Source organism: Misgurnus anguillicaudatus, chromosome 24 (genome assembly GCF_027580225.2).
Source record: "Misgurnus anguillicaudatus chromosome 24, ASM2758022v2, whole genome shotgun sequence".
Lineage (NCBI taxonomy): Eukaryota > Metazoa > Chordata > Actinopteri > Cypriniformes > Cobitidae > Misgurnus > Misgurnus anguillicaudatus.
Window position 1 is genome coordinate 30,462,459 of NC_073360.2, and position 23,005 is coordinate 30,485,463.

General features: G+C 37.2%; 1 protein-coding gene across 2 annotated transcripts; it reads right to left on the bottom strand.

The window, feature by feature from the left end:
• Positions 1-125: 125 nt before the first annotated feature.
• On the bottom strand, positions 126-22,318 carry fxyd5 (FXYD domain containing ion transport regulator 5). Of its 2 annotated transcripts, none has more exons than XM_073863451.1 (9): positions 22,174-22,318; positions 14,391-14,436; positions 11,302-11,358; positions 10,666-10,869; positions 10,018-10,089; positions 9,421-9,456; positions 5,226-5,300; positions 5,059-5,104; positions 126-671 (listed from the first exon to the last, which is right to left on the bottom strand). In XM_073863451.1, exons 1-9 carry the CDS (start codon positions 22,183-22,185, stop codon positions 647-649), a joined length of 573 nt encoding a protein of 190 aa, XP_073719552.1. In that variant the 5' UTR covers positions 22,186-22,318; the 3' UTR covers positions 126-646. The 2 variants fall into 2 exon arrangements, with proteins under 2 accessions (XP_073719552.1, XP_055053080.2); XM_055197105.2 differs by having other exon boundaries at positions 10,666-10,851; positions 22,174-22,316.
• Between the last annotated feature and the right edge of the window lie 687 nt (positions 22,319-23,005).

Below are 23,005 nucleotides of genomic sequence, written 5' to 3' on the forward strand. Positions count from 1 at the left end.
CACGGAAGATATGCCTTCATTCGCTGGTGCATTTATAGCTCAGATCAGATACACTGATATCCCTGTTTTGGTTTTCCAAAAGTGTGCATGCAAATTGAGATATGAGTCAGTGAACACTAAATAGATAGACTTGTACACATACTTTTATTCTGTTTTGTTGTGGTGGTGGTTTACAGTAAGTTTCCCATATGGCCTCTTGAGGGCGCTTGTGAGCTACAGAACTCTCTTTCTTCTAATACAAAAATGATTGACACATGTGAAGATGCAGAATATTGAAAAATAATAAAAACACAAGTACAGGTCTGTGTTGAACAAAGTTTGACGCTCAGAGCGGTTTGGTGCTGGGGGAATGAGGGGATTTTGTGTCTGAAATGTGTGATTACGTTGGGATCCCAGACGTTGTGTTTCCGCTGGCATTTAGTGCCGCACGACAGCACACGTTTTATTCCCCAACGCCTTTGTGTGACAAACCCACATATCAGTTTAAAATAATGAACACACTCAACGCACACAATCTCTCCATCTTCCTCGTTTTTTTGTCACATGGGGGAAATAAGTGTAACTACTGTCAGAACAGGTCTCCTCCATGTTTCCTCTGCTGCGTTTCGCTTTATTGATGAGGTTGTGATCGATGCTGGGCCGAGCACTAACTTCTGGTCACCTTGTATGAACTATGAAAAACAGAAAGTACACTGGTTAGTTATATCACTTCGGATCCATGACTCAACTGAGATGAGAAGTTGAACTTTTATACAAATGAGCAGCAATGCATATCGGCTTCGACTGTGGGCAAGATGATAAAGTGGTTTGACTGTCATGATTTGGTTCTGCCCACATGCTGATATATCATTAGAAAAATGATGCATGGCAACAGCAGACATTGTCTGCATTTTGAGCCAGTTGAGCGATTCATGTGTTGACAGATCTTTCATGTCTATGATATATGAGGCATACTACATTCCAGTTTATTTTACAAGCTCTTTCTATTAAAATTAAACGGTTATGGCATCTTATTTCTACAGACAATATGCAGATGAATTCCAGTCTTTTAATTACAAAACCATTTTGAAGCATCGGTTGTTTACCATTAAAACCCATTACAAAATTCCTTTGGTGTGCAAATTTAATGCTTTCAAACAAGTGGTTTACAAATTGGAAAAACAGGTTCTTTAGGTTCCCATCCATGACCATTATAGTTTAAAACTAATACAATTATAACCATTAAATCTATTAGAATGTCTGTGATATTTGGTATGCGCATAGACGATGTGATCAGCTTTTCCAAAACTATGACCAGGTGTGCAGCTAAAGATATTAGAGGCTGTTTACACTTGGCATTAACATGTGTTTTCGTCGATCGGATCACAAGTGGACGACGTTTATGCCAGGTGTAAACGGTGTTTAAAACGTTTTGAGCTCGTCCACTTTCGACCACTTTCAACCACATCCAGAGGTGGTCGAAACCACTTTCGATCGGATCGCTTTGGAGCTGCGGAACGCACATGTGGTTGAATGCGTTCGAACAGCCACACGCAACCGCCTTCTCTCCGCCCATTTATCTAATCTGAGGTATTAAACACAAGTTTTACGTCTTTTTTGACTTCTGGCGTGAACATTCGGTGAACAGCACTATTTTTAGCCTTTCATTGATAAAACTAAGCGGCTGATCTCCGTAGTTTCGTTTTGAGAGCGTGTGAAAGTTGCGTGATCCTATTTCATCAATTGCGCTGAAAATTCAAAGAAAGCTTTAACATATACACGTACAAACACTGTGCAGCATGTTTACTTGCTAAACAAGCAGTGCACTGCGACATAACATTAGTTTGCGTCCATATAAACTCATAATTACTCCCGCTCGGGTTTGAATGACAGCAGAGAGACTCGCCCACCGTCTCACAGACCACCCCCTCATAGTATTCAGCACAGAAGCGGTCGAAAGTGGACAAAAGAGACGGATTCAAATACCAGGTGTAAACGTGATGTGTCTCTCTCGTCCACTTGTGATCCGATCGATGAAAACACATCTTGATACCAAGTGTAAACAGCCCCTTAGATATAACAAGACTGAGAACTCCCATTTCTACGAATAAGGGACAATGCAACGCTCAATAGAGTGCTGCAGGGATGATGTATTTTTGTTGGCCAACTCAGAAGTAAATAGGACACTGTTCCCTTGCAAAAAAAGCCCATTTATTTTTACCTTAGACTTTTGGATTATCACATCAAAATTTATGAAATTTGAAGTGTAAATGCGTTGACTAGGAAAATAAAAAGCCACAACTTTGACTTCAAAATTCATAAAAGTGTTTATCTGTGAAGATTACTTTGTTAGACAAAATGTGTAATAAACGCAAATTCACGCAGGCAATGCGAATGACGCGAATTAGGTGGCACGATTGCCGCAAAAACTCATGTAAAAAAATCACATGACACAAAGCTAAATCCTTCAAGTAATCTAGAGCGAGGAATGCGGTGCTTCACATTTGCTGTATGCAGCATAAAGGGGCGGGTATACTTCCTTTCCGTGTCCAAAAGTATACTTCATCATCAATAAATAAAGACTGACGATTATCTTGGGGAGGGGCTCTATACATGTAAGGTCCTTGCCAACCTGGGCACAGTACGACCTCAAGAAATATGTTTTGAGCACAATTTGAGCTGATAAAACAAACATAATGGTACAGTTGATGACAACTGTAATTGTTGGTCAGAAATATGTTGTTTAATTGTGATTTTAGCACACGATTTTAAAGAAATCTGCCTTTGGCCATTCAAGTAGATAGGACTTTATGGCGTTTTTTCATTGCACAGTACCCCACGGTTTGGGTGGGGTCAGCTTATTTTTGGGGGCTTTTATTAGTAACACCTCGGTCCGGGGTTCCAAGCGACCCGAGCTGATACCAAAACGTGATGCGAAAACACTGTAGATCACTGATTGGTCTGAGAGAATCGTCTTTACCAGCATCATCGCTATAATATAGATTAGCTTTACCTTCATGCTAGCTTGCGCCGTCTCGAGTAAACCTGTCGTCATCTGTGCTTTGTTGTAAGTTCCCAAACTCCAATTTAGCGATGAAAAACATCCACATGTTGAGAATCAGGAACACCATACCAATTTTTTTCCAGACTTGCAGTTTGTGGCGGCACATTCGCGATAATAAACAAGATGTGCAAACATCTATTTGTGGTGGTCAATTTTAATTTTGTTGCGGACTGAGAAATAAATGAATGTATTTTAAGACGCTCTCACTTGTATGATGTCACAGCAGCACAAATATAACGGCACACCTATAAACCCTCCCACTCCGAAGTGTTACTAAGCTCGATGGAAAAGCTAACCAAGCCAAAGTGAGGTGAGCTGACCCGACCTGACCCAAACCAAACTGTGAGGTACTATGCAATGGAAAAGCGCCATTAGTCTGGTATGACTGAAATTACTGCCTGGAGGTGTCGCAAACATGGCCGCCTAGTGGGACTTCAGTGCAGTCCATCAACAATACAGGCAACCTTCAGCGATAAAAATCACTGTATGAGTAAATGGCCCATAATTAACTTTAATAATACTAAGACTACTTTCTAAATTTAACAGTTTGCTCGGACCTTCACATTCATATCATCCAACTTCATAGGGCAATTTCAATTGTATAAGTCATAAATCGACCGTTAAACCCTTTAGCAGGGTTTTCACAAAGGCACCGTGATAGCTCGGGCCATGTCAACAACTTTATTCTTACCTGGTAAAGCCCTAAAACCGCTTGTTACTGTTGCGCAGAGAAAGAAAATTATGCCTTTTCCCCTTAATAGCTGAGACCACTTGAAAAGGCTCTTTTCATAGAGAAGCGTGTTATTATTCTTCACTTATATTACTAAAATTACATACTGTTTTCTCCCTCTTGCACAAATCAGCTCGGCTGACATTCTGTCCGTGGAAAAGCTCTGCATTTTTATTGTAAAAATTCCATTTTGAAATTGCACAGAGAGGTGTATAATAAGCACATAAGACATATAAACTCTTGGCTGTAATTACATGTAGCAAGATTGAACATTGCGCATATTGGAAAGTCTTGTGAAACCCTAATGATGTCTAAACATAATGAACTCTGTAATGATTATAAAGATGCATCAGGACATTTTAAAATAGATCAAGGGTACAAACGCAGTTACAGGGCTGATTGTAAGCAATGCAAAATGCCACAATGCACAGAATGAGATACTAATGTATTGCTAACTGCATACTGTATACTGTCTATTATTTTAAATTATACCACGGGGCTGTTGAATGCTTTATTTTGATTGGTTGAGAAATGTTCCATGGGTGTTGATTATTTTTCGGTAAAACGCACACCTAACCTCTCAAATGTCTTAAAATAATCACCATTAGCAATGTCTTAGCTAACTGACTCCGGTCCTTTGAATTATTTAAAAAATAATGCACACCAACCACGCTTCACGTTGTGCATTGGTTTTTTTTTTAATAATTCAATGGCCCATCGTCAATTATTCTTTACATAATTTGTGAAACATGCAACAAACACTCTAAACTATTTAAACTGTAGCTAAAATACAGTGTTGTCGCGTGACCTCATTACAAGCATGTTTAATTTATTAACTTGTCACATACTATTATGTTAAAGGAATAGTTCACACAAAAGCTAAAATACTGTCATTATTTGCTCACCCTTAAGTTTTTCTAAACCAGTATAAAAAAAAATCCGCTGAACACAAAGGAAGATATTTGTTATTAAGATGTAAGCAGAGGCACCATTGACTTCCATAGTAGAAAAAAAATACTATGGAAGTCAATGGTGCTCCAGAACAATTTGGTTCTAAACATTGCTCAAAATCACCTTATTTGTTTTCAGCAGAACAAAGAAATTTGTACAGGTTTGAAACAACTTTTTGAAACAACATAATTTTAATTTTTTAGTGAACTATCCCTTGAAATGTTATCCTTACTATATGTTTTACTGGATATAGTACTAGCATGGTATTCACAGACCATAATTTGAAATAAAAACCTTGAGCTTCACATAAACACACAGTCATGGACACACTTACCTTCCTTTGTTAATCCGACAGCGTGGTATTCGTTTCACTTTACCACCTTTTGAATCGAAGAAGAATAGAAATAAAGAAGGAGAGATGTTTGTGGTTTAGAAACATAATTGTTCATAAAAGGATTTCAGGACTGAAAGGCATTCAGAGATTGACTTTAGATAACTTACAACCAAGAATCAGGATCCCTGTCACAAAGAGAATGCCAGCGATGCACAACCCTACTTGGCGCAGAGACTTGTAATCTAAAAAAGCATACAAATTATATATATTAACACTAATCACCATGAAAGTAAAAAAAAAAAATCTTGTCTAACAACGTAAAGATGTAGAGTAAGTTTCATTCATTTGAATTCATATGGTTGGGTGAAAATGTCACTGTATCTCAAAGCAGAAGAAAAGAAAAAAGAATTTTACACACAAAAAAAAAATCTTTAAAAAAAAAATCACAAAAGGTTGAAATATACGGAGCCCCTAAAGAGACATGGAGCAAAAATTAAATAAAGTTTCGTTTTGTGTGCGCATGTGAAACTCTCGTGTGCTCACGTGAAACTACCGCGTATCTGCACATGAAAGTTTTGTGTAAGCACATGAGAGTTTTCACGTGAGTACATGAAACTGAACTTTAGATTTTTTTACTCCAATGCACCTTAGGGGCTCGGTAAAAATACAGAACCCTGTATCATGAAATTATGTACCTATAGTCATTTAAATTTTTTATTCTTTTCTATGACACTGTCACGCTTTTCCGCGTTTATACGTGACCGTATCACACGGTCTGTTTACGTGTTCCTGTCACTCAACAGCTTTTTTTATTTTCAAACCATTGTCGCTTCGGTTTAGGGTTAGATTTGGTGTTTGCGTTAGGATGTCACTTTAAGTATTGGTTTATACTATTTTTTCTGTTTTTTTATATTTTCTAATTTTTAAACCATTGTCCCCTGGCGCTAGGGTTAGGGTTAGCGTTGGGTAAGAATGTAATTTTATGTAAATCTAACCTTAAACTGAAGCGACAATGGTAAGAAATTAGAACAAAACAGTTGTAATTTCGTATTAATGGGTTGGAAATACAATACCAAGGACAACTAGGCATAATGTATTTTACTTAAAGGTGCAGTGTGTACATTTTAGCGGGATCTAGTGGTGATCTTGTGAATTGCAACCAACGGCTCAGTCCACTGCTCACCCCTCGCTTTTGAAACACATAGAGAAGTTACAGTAGCGGTCACCGGACAAACATGTCATCATCGGAGACAACTTAGTAAAAAAGGTTTGTCCGTTAAGGGCTTCTGTAGAAACATGGTGGCACAAAATGGCGACGTCCATGTAAGGGGACCCTCTGTGTATGTAGATAAAAACGTCTAATTCTAAGGTAATAAACACATAACGGTTTATTATGAAAGGTCTTTATACACCACTGATAATATAGTTTTGTATATTATTTTGCATTTCTATCAAGAGAACCTTCTAAAAATTACACGCTGTGCCTTTAAAAAAATAATTATTGTTATTATTCTCTGTGGTGATTCTAATGTAGGTTTCAGGTTTTACTATTCTTGTACGACATTTTGTATCCACAACTGGTAAAACCTGACCACAAACCCTAACCGTGCACACGCACAAAGGTTTCCATTTTCGCAGGGACTTTCCCAAACATAATGTTTTTTTACTGTACAAATTATATATACTATCCCATAACCAAGTTGTTCTCAAACGTTTTGGCATGCATCCCCCTTTCGGAAGGTGCATCCCGCACTCCCCCGCCAAGGACAATTCATGACATAAAACAGTCTGTACAAAGCATATAATTATTATTTAATGATACAATGTAGTGCTGTTGGTTATAGCCTTAATTTTCTGAGGTTTAATTACACCAAATCTATGATAAATATGTTTTTTATAAAATGGCATAAAACTGGGGCCCTCTGGCACCATCTCATGCCCCCCAAGGGCCTGCCCTCCAGTTTTAGAACCACTGCCCTTACCCAACCCCTAAACCCAACCCTCACAGAAAACGTTCTGCTATTTTAGATTTAAGAAAAAAAAAATTTTGTTAGAATTATAAGCATTTTCCTCTTCTGGACCAAAAATGTAACCACACGGTCAAATATTACTAGTACTGTATTACTATCTTTGTGGGGGAGATTTAGTCCGCACACCATAGGAATTACAGTACCATACACACACGCACACACACGTGCGCGCACGCACGCACGCACACACACACACATAGATTTCAAGTAACAGAGAACATCCTGCACAAACCAAACTGATGACTATTCAGAGCATTTTCAGGCACTTATAACTCTCCAATCCCGAGGAATTCAGAACGAAGGCATCTACAGGTCAAATCTAATGAGGTTTTATCCTTAGCATCAGATGCCCTGTAGCTATCCAAACAATAGGAAGTGATTGAAACAGCATCTGTTACCAGGTCATACGTCTTTAACTGCACCACTCGAGAGCACATAGTGCTCCCATTCTCAGCACTTCTGTGTTTCTTATCAACACAATACTTTCCACTGACACCGAGGATTGAATTTCTCCAGTCTCTCTGTGTGTCGACGTACACTGTAGGCTCGTGTACTAAAAATTTGTTGAAAATTAACACCTGAATGCCACGTGATACAAGTTCTTCAAAACAAACCAAAGAGTCACATTTGTTGATTACTTGTTAACAGGTTCATGACAATGACAAAACCCCGTTGCTCAGTCAGATTTCTGACTGTGAAACGACTGCGATTTTCATGTTGGGTTTCTGCCAAGTTTTGGGTTTACAATTTTAGTCTGATGAATCTAATATGTAAATGCAGAAGTACATTCTTAAAAATTAAAGGTTCTTCGCAGCGATGACGTAAAAGTACAATTTTTTGTTCCACAAAAAACAGTCAGTAAAAAGTACTTTTCTTTCACCTTTCTCCACAAAAAAAAGCTTTAATGAAACAGAAAGGTAAAAATAAAGGTGTCTCATGATGTCATAGAGGAACCATTTTTGGCTGTATGGTCCCATAAAGAACCTTTAACATCCAAAGAAACTTTTTGTTTCAGAAAGAAAGTTTATTTAAAAAAACATTTAAAGGAACAGTATGTAAGAAATGTATATCAATTAATCATAAAATGGCCCTGATATGTCACTAGACATTAAGAAATCATTTTCATTTCAAATACTTATATTACTCACAACAGTGGTCTGGCCAGGATATTGTCATTTAAAAAGTGAAGTTGCAGCCCTCAACTGATGTTTATGTTGTCATGTTGTGTATTGGCCACCAGTTGTGTGATTGCAGTACCAGTTTTAGCCACAAGTTTTGTGATTGCAATACCGGTTTTGGCCACAATCCTACATACTGTTCCTTTAAGGCAGTGGTTCTCAAACTTTTTCCGCGTGCGGCCCCCCTTGTGTATGGTGCACTTCTTCGCGCCCCCCCCCCCCCAAGAAAATTTATGACAAAAACTGTTCTAATATTTAACATTTTAATTAAACAATACATATTAAGTTATATAAAGTAGTGTGTTTGGTTATTAGCCTTATTTTTTTAGGTTTATTTCCACAGAATTCATGTTAAATGAATGTATTTTATAAAATGTCACAAAACTGGGGCCCCCCTGGCACCATCTCGCGGCCCCCAGTTTGAGAACCACTGCTTTAAGGAACCATCTTTGAGGAGTGAAAAAAATATGATATGTCTGGGCCTGAAGAAGACCCAATAGGGTCGAAACGTTGCTTTTTATTAAAAATATTTTTTTCACTTTAGTTGTTTTTTTGTCCTGCACCTGCCAGAAGGTGGGATGTGCACACAATTACTTGTTCAACCATCTTTGAGGAACCATACAGCCTGACAAAGAACCTAGAAACCTTTACTTTTAAGAGTGTCCTAACTAGCTAGATTTCTACATTTTCTGAAATAAGAGTGCCTGTGGAAAAACTTCATCACTTCATCACCTCCATGATGCGAGAGTGTTGCTATGGTGTTGCCAAGGTGTTCAAGGTACCTTATTGGCGCAAGAAAGTAAATAGTCCCTGACCTATTCTGAACACTAGTAACAGACGCTGCATCCGAAATACTTCCCAAAGATCCCAAAGTGTTAATTCGATGGACACTTTAATATCCAGTGAGCCATCGAGAGAGGAATTATCCAACAAAGAAGAAAAAGCGTTAATTAACACTATTCTGATTGGTTAATAATAGCTGTGTTTTATTTACGATAAAACGCAACTATTATTGCCCAATCAGAATCAAGGATCGCAACTAACCGTTTTATTAATCAAAATAACAAACCCCAACCCTAAGCTTTAACAATTATAACGCAATAGCTTGCGTTTACAAGCAAAGCTAATTACTAAATGATTAAACAGATACTTACCATATTTAAATTGTTCATCCTCATTCAATCTTTTCTCTATGGAGAAAATTGCACAGTTTAGAGAGGTTTTGACATAATAAGACTAGAAAACAATTCTGCGAGCCTATAAAACATAATGGACTCTATCATTTTCATAATATGCAAAGTAAGCTACAAGTATATGTGTGGGTGTGTGTTGGCATATTCATGGTCATTACGATCGAGCCATGAGCCTGTTGGGTTTTGCTACATTTAATGGATCTAATGGGATGACAATCAGAAAGCAGTCTCTTGTCCTTTGACCCACGTCTGCTTTAGATGACTGTCAACACTAATTTTCTCATGATCTGATCAGGAGGCAGAGAGACGCTGTGTGTGTGTGTGTTATGAAAGCATTGTTATAAAAGCATGGATTTAAGATACTGCCAGTGTAAATATTTGACACAAGATAATCTTGACTGATGCTGAAATTCTCAAAATGTCCAAATATTAATAAAATGACAGATATTTTATATCCAAGCCAAACCCAATGGATAACTTTTCCCAACCATGGACAACCCAGCATTGTTCTAGAGTTGTAAAGACAACAGTGAAGGATAAAGATAAAACCATTTTTACCCCATTTTACTTCAGTAGAATTGTGTTCCGCCCCCGAAGTTTTGGAGCTGACGGTCTTCACGGTCATTGCTACTGTAGGAGAAAATGAAAACAGGACAATCTAACACGTACATTCTTTTCTCAAACTCATAGCATTGTGAATAAGCGTGAGCTTTTGAATTGGAAATGGTTTTCCTCCGTGTCCATAATGCGGGGTGACGTTGGACTCTTAGCTTGAAAAGCAGGCACGGCCTCTTATCGCAATCCTATGGATTCGTCCGTAATTGCTTCTAATTAAATTCCACTAGCTCCCATTTACTATCCAGGACTGTCTTTCAAATTCAATTTTTGCATATTTCAATGGCACGCTCTCTCAGGATATATGGTTGGTTGGTTCGTCATAAAGCGTATCGGCTCACCACGACAGTGCTGCTCGGTCCCACAGAAACGCTGCGTTATCTGCAAGCCTCTCGGCGTGGAAAAAGCGTTGAACATTTTCTAATTACCTGCTAATTAGTTTCCAAGTTATGTGCGCCCTTGATATGAATGCACGCGTAAAGTGGAAGCCTCTTAGCTATTCAGGCAATACTCTGCTCTTCCCAATCCTGCAATCCCATTCCTCTTGTTTGGGTGAAACTGTAAGTCAGGAAAGAGTGACCCAAAACTTACTTTGTGTAGTTGCAGCGACTATGGACGTCTCGTTTGGAGTCACATGGGTAACGGTGGAGATATTGGTGGAGATATTGGTGGAGATATTGGTAGAGATATTGGTGGAGATATTGGTAGAGATATTTTCAGGTGCTGGAGATGTGTCATCGTTGTGATGTTCAATGTCTACTGGATCCGTTGTCATCTCTGTGGAAAATAAGTCATCTAGAGGAAGTGAAAAAATATGTTGTATTTGAGTTATAAAATGTGAGCCTGTCTGTGAAATCCAAGCTAGAGTCTCAATCTAATTTTGAGATTAGATGCATGAAAATTTGATTTCAATGACTGATTTTGAGTTCATATCAATCTTTGAAATGACCTCCCTCAGTCAATATTGAAAATATCAAGGTTATACTTTCACAGAATTATCTTTACATTATATAGCATGATTTTATGTAAAAACAGTCAATCACAAAAAAATGACTTTAGCGGAGTATTCACAGATTGGGTCATAAATGTTAATTAATACACAAGCCATACTGAATATCTACAGTTACACCATCAAATATCAATGCAATTGAGAAAACAGAAAATGCTATTATGATATGAAAGGGAAGCTACTTATTATGGAATAATGTATTTAAATCAATCTCCTACCGCTGTATGTGGGATCAGCGGTGCTGGGAAAAGTTTCAGAGGTTTCAGCTGCATAACCTTGAGAGACAGAACAAACACATTACGCATTTATAGGTTTTTCATGTCACATTTTCAATGTTAATATTCTCCTTTAAAATGTATGTAAAAATGTTGTGTTTTAACCCATGGCTGGTAAAAATATAGACAAAGCCAACCATCGGGTTTAAAAAAAACATATGCTGTTGTTTCAACCCATGGTTGGGTCAAAAATAAACATTTTGTAGGTTGTTTTAAAGGCAGGGTGCATGATCTTTGAAAAACACTTTGGAAAAGGGAGTTGGGCAGAGTACAAAAACACACTAGAAGCCAATCAGCAACAAGGGGTGTGTCTACTAACCGACATTGTTAACTTGGGTTGCGTAAGTGTGGGGCGTGTCTATCAACAGAAGGCCCTGATTCCATTGGGGTAGGGGTGTGTTTGTTTAGGTGATTTCAAATGTCAACATTTGCTTTCAGAGATCATGCACCCCACCTTTAATCTAACGGTTGGATTTAAAGGGGTGATGTACTGGCTATTTTTATTATTTTGTACAATCTAAAAAATGTTGGGTAAATACTGGACAAGAACACACATTGGGTTAAACCTGTGCTGTTTAAACCCAAATACGTAACAACAACTCAGCACAGCTTTATTTTTAACCCAATGTGTGTTCTTGTCCAATAGCTACCCAGCCTTTGTGGTCCACTTCTCCGATTGTTAAGTCTGGCGTCATGCGCCGCTTCCGGGTCCAACCGCTCACAGATGTCATAAAGAAATAACAAAAATAATTTTTATCTCCATAACAAAATTTGAGATGACCAGACATGGATTTATGGACGTGGATTTTTTATGAATTATTAATATATTGCTGTCTTGGATTCTAAAAACATGACACTGCAGTTTACACTGTGAGTTTATACAATTTTCGCTTAAATGTGTGATATGAATAAATAATGCTCATAATTGGCTGTTTAAATAATATTCTCGTTTGAAATGAGATGGTTTGAACCCTGAAACAGTATTCCTTATGTCATCACTTAACAACTGGATAGGATTAGAAAGGTATTTTCCTTAAAAAAAAAAAAACAATTACTAAGTAATAGACTGTAAATAACTGATAACAGTAAAAAACAGTAAATAACACTGTAATAACTGATAAAATAAAGTTGAAATAAATTAAGCTAATTCAACTTTATTTTGGGGTGGTTTCCCGGACAGGGTTTAGGTTAATCTAGGCCTTATTTATATTAAGTCATTTAGTTTTTACAGACATACTTTATAAAAAACACTACAGGTGTGCATTTTGAGACAAAACAATGTCACTAATATACAGTATGTTAAATTAGTCAAGACAAGGTGTTTTTAAATGAAAGCAACTCAAACATGCATTATAGTCTGGGATAAGGCCTGTCTGAGAAAGCACCCCATAATAAGTAATGGCAACTCAGAAGTAGTCAAGATAAGAAAACTAAAGTTGACTTGTTGATAAGTTGATAATATTTTTTGTAATTTATTTGTATTTTTTGTAATTTATTCTTTTTTGTGCAAAAATATTTCTTTATCTTTGAGTGTCTGTTTTAAAACACCAGTCCTTCCAGTTTTTTTGTGATTGTTGCGGACAAAAATCCTTGATCTTGTGGCACGTTTTCTTAAAAGATGCAATGGAATATGTGGGATATTTATGCGATTTTATGCAATGAAATTGCGGGAACTTGCCAAAAATTGTTTGAACTTGCAAAAACTGTTTGCAGCTTTTTCATTGATTTTAAATATGTCACTTCCTAACATTCCCATGAAAACAGGGAACATGGCTGCACATGTGTGAAGTAAATGCAACATTTTTCAACTTTCTGCTAATATATACAGTATATGACTTTTTGCTACGAAAATGCAGGGATTATGAAATCATGCAAGCCCCGCATATTTTGCAAGCAGAAATCCGCAATTTATGCGACGAAAGTGCGGCATATTTAAAAAATGCGGCCCCCGCATAAATATGTGGAATTTGGCTGATTATGCATTGAATCACGCGATCGCATAATCGCATATACGTAAAAGTTTCTGTGCATGTGTGGAATTGCACATTGTATTCATTTAAAAAGGAGCGCTTAAAAATGGCTAACAAATTCAAGGCTAAAGGCTAACACATTCACAACGCGCTGTGCACGCATTGAAAAAAGACAGGTATGTATTAATTTGTCTAAGTCGAGGTAAAAACATAGTAAAATATTGAAAACGGTGGTGTTTTCCTTTAACTGTCAGAAGATCAAGGAGAATTTTTATTCTTAGTTTGCGATCCCTTTAAAGTTGCAGTAATTGATTTTTTTAACTGGTGTAATGAAAAACATGCTACCGTAGTGTAACACAAATCAGCAATGAGAGTTTGAAGATATAATTATTCTGATGCGCAAGTCATAAAAAATGCATACAAAACTGCTGACTGGGAATATGATGAGTAGGATAATTTCACAAAAAAAGCAAATCACAGTTGCTCTGAAATCTTAAAAAAGTGCTTTACGGTTTTTAACTACGCACCCTCTCTTTATTGACACAGTTATGACTTATGAGTGTCTGAAGTACACATTCAACACATTGTTTAAGCTTGGCTCAAGTGCAACACAAGAATACGCGCTTACAAGTGCCCATCAAATGAATGCAAATGTATTCTGACTCTGGCATAATAACAGTGCAGTGGTTTGTAATGAAGGCCCGGCTCTCATACACTATGCCAGAGAACAAGGACTAATTGTGGTCTAGAAGACCATTTCGGTTGCATTTTCTGGCTAGACGCGGCTTCCCAATGAATCTCTTCCCAAGATGAATGGCCGCATGGGATTAAATAATTCTGCTGGCAAACACTGTGATTATTGCAGAACGCCCGTAATCAATCTTTTATTGGAAGTATTCATCTGAAACTTCCACATATTGCACCCGCTGGTCATTCGTGGCTTGGGGTAATGTGGGATTTGAACAAAAATAGGGTTTATCAGATTATACTGACAAATGTTTATATGTGCGGCATAATAAAAGCCGGTAAGAGAAAAAGAGGAAGAGAAGTTTAATAACTCACCTCTCAGGCAAAGTAACAGTAAAAATGCCACCTCTCGTAACAAAATCTGAAAAAGAGAAGACAGCCACTATTAAAAAATAACACAAACAGGTTTTTCTTTGGAGAACATGACTGTATATGTATGTATATGTATGTATATGTATATGCATATAAGAAGAGCTCAGATGCAAAACTCTTTAAGAGTCTAAAAGAAAACACGTCAGGCACAATTAATGAAATCTGCCAACAAACCAGTATTTCTGAATGGCCTGAGGCCGGGATTAAGGGAATTCAAAGTGAAAGTATTTGATAGATGTACTGTTTAATACGTCCTAGGAGTGTTTGGTTAATATCATTATCTCATTTTTTAGCTGCTTTTGCATCTGAGCTCCAATATTTTGCATAATAAACCTGCAAGGTTGGCTTACGGCCGGAAACGAGTGCCAATATTTGTCAGGAAAACAAGTTTTATACCAATTAAATTATATTTTCTCAAAACCCTCTGCTGTTATTTTTACAATCTATTATATTTGGAGTGTGGATTTTCTCAATAACTGCAGCTTCCAATTTCTGCTTTTTGAGTCCAGAAATGACTCCTAACATCAGTTTTATTTTAATGACAGCATGCACCTCTAAACCTGATGTTATCCCTGCGTGATATGAGAAGGTTACAAGAGTATTTTATGTGATGCAATGGATGCATAGAAATCAGACTTTTGTATGAAAAGTGAACCCAAATTTGCTTGCATTTGATAAGTAATCTTCAATATATGTATTTTTCCTATACAGTATTTGACTTGATCTATATACGTTTACACATTTAGCACATGCTTTTACTCAAAGTGTCTTCAAAATATATATTTTCATTGCAGCACGTGTACTCAAACCAATGAATTTTGTGTTGCTACAACACACTACCAGTGAGGTGTCAAAATTTTTGTTCACACTATACTGCCCTACAAAGCCAAAGAGCAGTATCTACGCATTTGGCCAAAATTAAGTTAAGGGTTGAAATGGGCTTTGTGAGATCTGTTGTGTCTCCTGGTTGAATTTTGTCGCATTTCAGAGAATCGTGTGTGCCAAAATTGCAGTAACATGTTTGACTGGCTGGTGTGAAAACTTTAAGGGCTGTTTTCTCGGTTTCAGTGTTTGCGTAGTTACTGCACTCAAGGAGGTCGCACACCAGACTCAGCTCCGCACAGCGCCGCGCCGTTCTAAAAAAATTGCTCAATTCCCTGTCGCGTTACTTATGTAGTTTAACATTAAATAACATCATATTTGTCCTAAATCATTAAAGATTAACATTGGCTGCTAACGTATATTTTACATTTTGAAGTAGACGTTATCTGACTAAGCTCGTGCTAATGTGGACTTCCGGTGTACGATACCTCCGAGTTGTCCTAGATGCAACTCGACGCGGCGCTGAGCTGTGCGTCCGGTGTGTGACCTCCTTTAGCCTTTGTAGGGCAGTATATTTTTAGGTCAGTCTGATACCAGTAAGCAATTTTGGATAAAAAGACATCTAGTAGTCGTCCAAACACAGCAGAGACGTCTAAGCTAAAACAACAAAAATTTAACCATTGCCAAAAATAAATGAAATTAATTAATTAATTAAATAAATACATCAAAAAAGTTTGTATAATTGGATAATGTTATTTACTATGTACTTGAACAGTTTGTTCAAAGTTAAATGAACATTAATGTTCTGACTTTTCAAAAAATCTGACTTTTTCCATGTTTAAGTGCTATAATTGTCTCCCCACTGCTTTTATCAACCTAGAAAACATGAAAAATATCAACCCAATAACTTTGTTTGGGTAAGCCATTCTTTGCAAGCATAAGAAAAATTTGGTTGTTCAGATTTCGCCTGTTTTGTGAAGTAGGTAGCAAGGCCAATTTCAATAATACAGCACCTTAATCTGCACTATCCAATCACGGCACTGCCATTTAGAGCAGAAAGAAATAAAGAAAGTGGAAATAAAGTTGACAGCACAATTAAGTTTCAATTGCAACAAACCACCATCATTGCGATCAGTGTTTGCATTTCAAGCCCTCATTTGCATTTTAAAGGACACACCCAAAAATGGTACATTTTTTATCAGGCCTACAAAGTGGTAGTTTTAACATGCTATAATGAATTATCTGTGGACTATTTTAAGCTAAAACTTCTACATATTCTGGGGACACCAAAGACTTATTTTACATCTTTAAAAAAAATCTCACAATATGACCCTTTGCATGAGGCTTTTATTTTATACTTTTATTTTGTAAAGATAAAGACTTGTTAATGTTTAATGTTCATTTAACTTTGAACAAACTGTCGGCAGTTAAAGGCGGGGTGCACTATGTTTCAAAAATGCTTAGAAAACAGAGTCGGGCCGAATAACAAAACAAACTTGTAGCCAATTAGCAGAAATGGGCGTGTCTTGTCATTATGCGGCAGAAAGAGTGTTCAGTGGGCATGTCTGCAGTAGCCGAAAGTGATGGAAAAATTTACATGGCGGATAAAAACGGAAAGAGTATCCCATCTGCCGAGCGAAAAAAGGCTTACGATAAGACAAGAAGAACGACCCGTGTGAATATGATCAGCTTTCCAGCACTGTGGAGAACTGAAGGAGCGGGAAGGCCTGCGATCGGACACAGAGGTTGCTTTTTTCTTCTCGATATGAGTAATGTTGGTTTTGCAAAACTACACTGTGAAAAAATTCGTAGAAATTGCAGCTGGGTTGCCGGTAACTTACCGTAGATTTAAATGTATGTTTTTTGCTGGCAACATTTTGTTCAAAGTTAAATGAACATTAAACATTTTAAAAAGTCTTTGTCTTTACAGAGTAAAACTAAAAAAACAGCATCAAGCAAAACATTCTGGGAACCAAAATCTGAAGCAAAAACAGAAAAAGGTTGATGATGATTTCTGGTTCCCAGAATGCTTTGCATGAGGCTGTTATTGTATAGTTTTATTCTGTAAAGATAAAGACTTGTTAAAATTTGTAAAATTCATTTAACTTTGAACAAACTCTTGCCAGTAAATAACATAAATTTAAATATACGGTAAATTACCGGCAACCCAGCTGCAATAATATTGTAATTTCTACGGAATTTACAGTGTATAACTGCCGTCTTATGCATGATTATGCTTGTGTGTTACAGAGCTATCAAAACAGGGGTGAGACTCATTTGGGTTAGGGGCGTGTTTGTTTAAGTGATTTCGAATGTCAACATTGGCTTTCAGACATCGTGCACCCCGCCTTTATTAACATAAATTTAAATCTACAGTAAGTTCCTGGCAAACAGCTGCCAGTAATACTGAAATTTTTAACAGTCTACTCAATGTTGACTTTGCTTACATGATGGAATATCATACATCATCTCATAAGTTATTTTGTTATAAACGACATGTAACCCTAATTCAAGTGTATTTTAGTTAAAACTGGGTTACTTATAGCCAGACTATATTGTGTCTATAGTTGATGAAAAGACGGGTATCCAATGTTGAGCACATTTATGTCTTAGTTTTGATGTAATGGTAATTTTGCATGTGTTTTGAGAGAGCGTTTAAGATAAAGGTCCTCACATTTTTCAAGGTAATCATTAACCAATCATTTCTAATATGTGGTTCTTGAAAATTTGTGCCTTTAAAGCCAAACAATAGAAGGCTGTCAATGCTTATGTGGGATGGGAGGGGGAGAGCTTAGCAACAGAACCGGCACATAACACAAACACTACTGTAGATTATAACACATCATCTGACAGGTTAACATTAGTCACCAGTCTCTTTTTTTAGTATAACCAAACAACTAAATCCTCACAATTCTATAGGTGTGGAGAACAGAATACAGTAGCCTTGGCCATCGCTCAGAGCTTTTATATAAACCTATCATATCAGAGTCATAGGGCGAACAGCACAGGCAAAACATCATCTATCAAAAACTGCTGCTGTGGTTCAACATTTTGCTTTCTGACTTAGAAAACTGACATTAGAGCTAAAGGTCAGAAATAGAGGACCAGCTGGTGGTTGTGGGATCTGGGAGTAAGCCACTGAGGTCACTTCCTAAAGACATTTATAGCACATATGTACACTCACAATTCAATCCTTTACTTTTTATATCGCACATACTGTTTTTGATTTAACACACAAACATTATTAGAAAAAACAATAGTGAAACCCCACCCCTAACCCCAATGCCACAATAATTAAAACCCACACAAATGTGGTTGCAGAAATTCATAGAAATTAGTCACCTCGTAATATACGTATTAATTACCAGCCTGATCTCACAAGAATCCGTACGAATTTTACTAGTTGGCTAATTCGTATAAGTACGTAAAAAGTGAATCGCACAAAAACATATGATTAGCATAAATAAAAATAATAACGAAACCCCACCCCTAACCCCTACATCACAGGAGCAAATGCGAATCGCCGTACGAATTTTTGCGAATTACCATTACCATGAGATTGTGTTGAAAACATTATCACATATAGTAACTTCTTTAAAACTATACAGATGAGGTGTTATGAATGTAATGTCGGCACTTATTTGTGTTGACATAGTTAAGTTTGACTTAAAGGTGGTGTGTGTAAATTTTAGCAGCATCTAGTGGTGACATTGCGAATTGCAACCAACAGCTAAACCCTCAATTTCAAAACGCATATAGTGGCCACCACAGGACAAACATGTTGTCGTCTGAGACAACCCAATCTCACGGAAATTCGTGTTATAATCACAAAATATTTAATTAATGTATTCGTGTTATTGACACTAATCTTCACTGTTTTTCATGCCCGTGGAGCATGAATGTATTTTTCGTGGCACACAGCACACATTTCTAGAAATGTTTTTTTTGTGTCTGTGGCATGACTTTCTGTATCGTGTAATTTTGAGCCCAGTCTCCTGAAGATGCGTATAAATAGCACGAAGTGTAAAACTCGTGCAATACATACGCCAAATTCCACTTTGGCGTGCATATGATACGCAAGTCCTTCCCATTCACTTAAACGGTGCATCTTTTTTGTCATTTTCACTTGGGTTTAGGGTTAGAACAACTTTTTGTTATATAAAAATGACACCCTAACCCAAACCCCAACTCTAACCCCAACTCCAAGCGATCATGGCTTAAATATGGACAAAAACATGGAGAAACCTGTATACTAAATAACCTCATTAAGCAAATCTTAAATCTAACCCTAAACCCAAGCGAAAATGGTTTAAAAAACAGAAAAAAATTGAGAAACCAATAAATAAAACGTCAAAAAAAGATGCACCGTTTAAGTGAATGGGAAGGACTTGCGTATCATATGCACACCAAAGTGGAACCTGGTGCATGCACTGCACGAGTTCCACACCTCGTGCTATTCATACGCATCCCGAGGAGACTGGGTAGGTAATTCTATATATATATATATATATATATATATATATATATATATATATATATATATATATATATATATATATCTCATTGTTTTGTCCTATTTTTTTACCATTGTCGCTTGGTATTAGAGTTAGAATCACTTTCTGCGACATCCTAACCAAAACCGCAACTCTAACCCCAACTCCAAACGAGAATAGTTTTGAAAGCGGACGAAAAACATGTAGAAACCAATGCATAACATTACATCCTAAAGCAAACCCTGATTCTAACCCCAACCCCAAGCGACAATGATTTAAAAATAAGAAAAAAACTATGAGAAAAAATATATATAAAATGACCCAAAAAAGTAACTGTTTCTAGAAATTCGTGCTGTGTGCCACGAAAAAGACATTCGTGCTCCAGGGGCACGAAAAACAGCAGAAAATCGTGTCAATAACATGAAAAAAATCAATAAAAAATTTTGTGACTATAACACAACTTGCCATGAGATTCCCGCCGAGTTTGAGGCGTCAAATTCGCGTCTACCGCGTCTAGTTTGCCGCTTGAACATTTTGAGTTTACTCGCTTCATTCGAGCGTGAAATTCTAGCCATTGAGACATTCACGTGGAAATTCGCGTCATGGGAGGGGCTTCTGCGACTCCGCTCGCTTCCTGTAATCACGTCACTACTACAGCAAGCTTCTGGTTAACGTTTCACCTTTTTCCGTTAAGTCCCATTAAAGCAATCCTAAAGAGTTTTTTTTACCTTAAAATAACGTTTCCAAAAAAGTTTCAGTCGTTCATCCACTCGCAACAGGGTGAACGGCACTTTCACATTCGCTTTGCAGCCCTCAATCAGCCAAAACCGCACTAAAGAATTTTCCAACCGTCGGGTTGGGGTCCTGTAGTCCAATCAGAGCCAGCTATGCTGCAGTATTTACGACAGTGGTAATGGACAATTCCACTTCTAACCTATAGGGGGAGCAAAGAGCAAAAACTCTTTAGTGTTGCTTTAAGTTTCAACTCTTGCGCTTGCCATGGCAGTGCTTAATTCCCGCCAGTTGTGGAACCGCGTCTACCGCCCCACGCTAACACCTCATTCGTGCCGCGAGACCTCCAGATGTGCATCAACGTGTCTTTACATTGACTTAACATTGAAATCACTTGCATTTGACACCTCTACCGTGACTGGTCTGAACGCAGCATGAGACAGCGCAGGAACGAAACTCACTCTGCAGAACAGTTTGTCCATTTAGGGCTACTGTAGAAACATGACGGCGACTACCGTGTAAGTGGACCCGTGATGTATGTAGATAAAAACGTCTCATTCTAAGGTAATAAAAACAATACAGTTGATTATGTAAGGACTTTATACACCACTGATTATATTATTATGTATATTATATTGCATTTCTGTCAAGAGTTCCTTCTGAAAGTTACACAATGCACCTTTAAGTTTTTAATTGACATTTAAGAGGAATTGTACAGATTTAAATAAAACATTTTCAAAAACAAAAGCATTACAAGTACGCTTGATTATCCTGTCCACAAGATCAAGAATTTCAGTGCACTTTTAAACTCAAATGTGATATGTTTAATTAGTTTGACATTACTTTCTGTAATGTGCAAAGGGCTGCCACGTGTTAACATCCAATTCATCTGAAGACATTTAGAGTTGAAAGGTTACATTAACATTCCTACTTGGAACAATAACAGAGGACCTTTAAATGTGCCTATGATGCTGAGCCATTAAGAAATTCAGCATACTGGAGTGAAAGCTGAGCATGAAAGCCTCGAATATGAAAAGCCATTATAAATTCCTTTCTAAAGCAATACTCATCTAACTAGAACGTGTGGTGCCTGCTAACTATTAAAACTATGTAAACATCAGTGCAACTTAATAACCTTACACTATACTGTATATGACAATAAAGCACATATCTTCATTCAATTGCTAAAAAAAACGTATAAAAAACTAAATTAAACGGATTATTAATTTTTTTTCTCTTTACTGACCTTCAGACGTGTACACACCTTTATAAGTGTTATAGCCATAAAAATACATCATTTAGACATTCATGTATTCCTTTCTCCAAAATGTAAAATATTAATAAAACCCTTTTTCATTACAACAACCAGCTTTGATCTATGTGAGGGCAAGCATGTATTGAACTTTTTTTGTGTGTGCTTAATTTTTTAGCAGATGAGTGAGTGTGTTTACCTGTGTCTACCTCCTCTGGGTGTTAGATGATCAATGGATCAGATAAACGTAAAGCCTGGTCTACTGTGACCTTACATGCTTCAAGCACATGTGCATCTCATTCTCTACATTTTACTTTCTGATGGTCTTTTCCACTTTACAACATCTGTATCTGTACTGCAATACTCAACAGGCACAAAAACATCATCACACGTCTACTTCAAACACATATAGTTTAATTTTACTCACCTTGCGGTTCATTTTAAACTTATATCACACCCAAAGCCGAACACAGCATCTGTAGCTACAAGTAACGGAAAGAGAAAATGGAAGATGATGGGCAGACAGTTGACCCCGCCCTCTTTTAAACTTCCTCCATCATCATTCATTGCTTCCCCTTCTCTCTCTCTCTCTCTCTCTCTCTCTCTCTCTCTCTCTCTCTCTCTCTCTCTCTCTCTCTCTCTCTCTCTCTCTCTCTCTCTCTCTCTCTCTCGCTGGTGTACAGGCCCCAGACTCTGCTTATCTGTCAATCCTCTTTCTCATCAGCTTTTGTCTACAGTTCAGACTGTGTTAATGCCACCCTCTTTACTACACTGTGTGTTTGTATCAACACTGCAGCTCATTGTCTGAACACTTTTTTTGTGTCTATCCATTTAAAAGGGCCTGAGATCATAAAGAGGTTTTTTGTTTATAAACAACTTCAGTGGTGAAGTGTCAGCTTGGAAAGTTGTGTTTTGGTCAATTTTTATGTGTCGCTAAAGTTAAAGATTTAATGAAGCTCTCAATTACATTTAAATGTATGCTTTTGGTTCACCCAAAAATGAAAATTCTGTCACCATTTACTTACCTTCATGTTGTTTAAAACCTGTATAATTTTCTTTGTTCTGATGAACACGAAGGAAGACATTTTGAGAAATGTTTGTAACCAAACCGATTGTGAGCCTCATTCACTTCCATAATAGGAAAAAAGTATACTATGGAAGCAAATGGGACCCATGAACAGTTTGATTACAAACATTCCTCAAAATATCTCACTTCGTGTTCAACAGAAAAAAATATACAGGTTTGTAACATTAGAGTT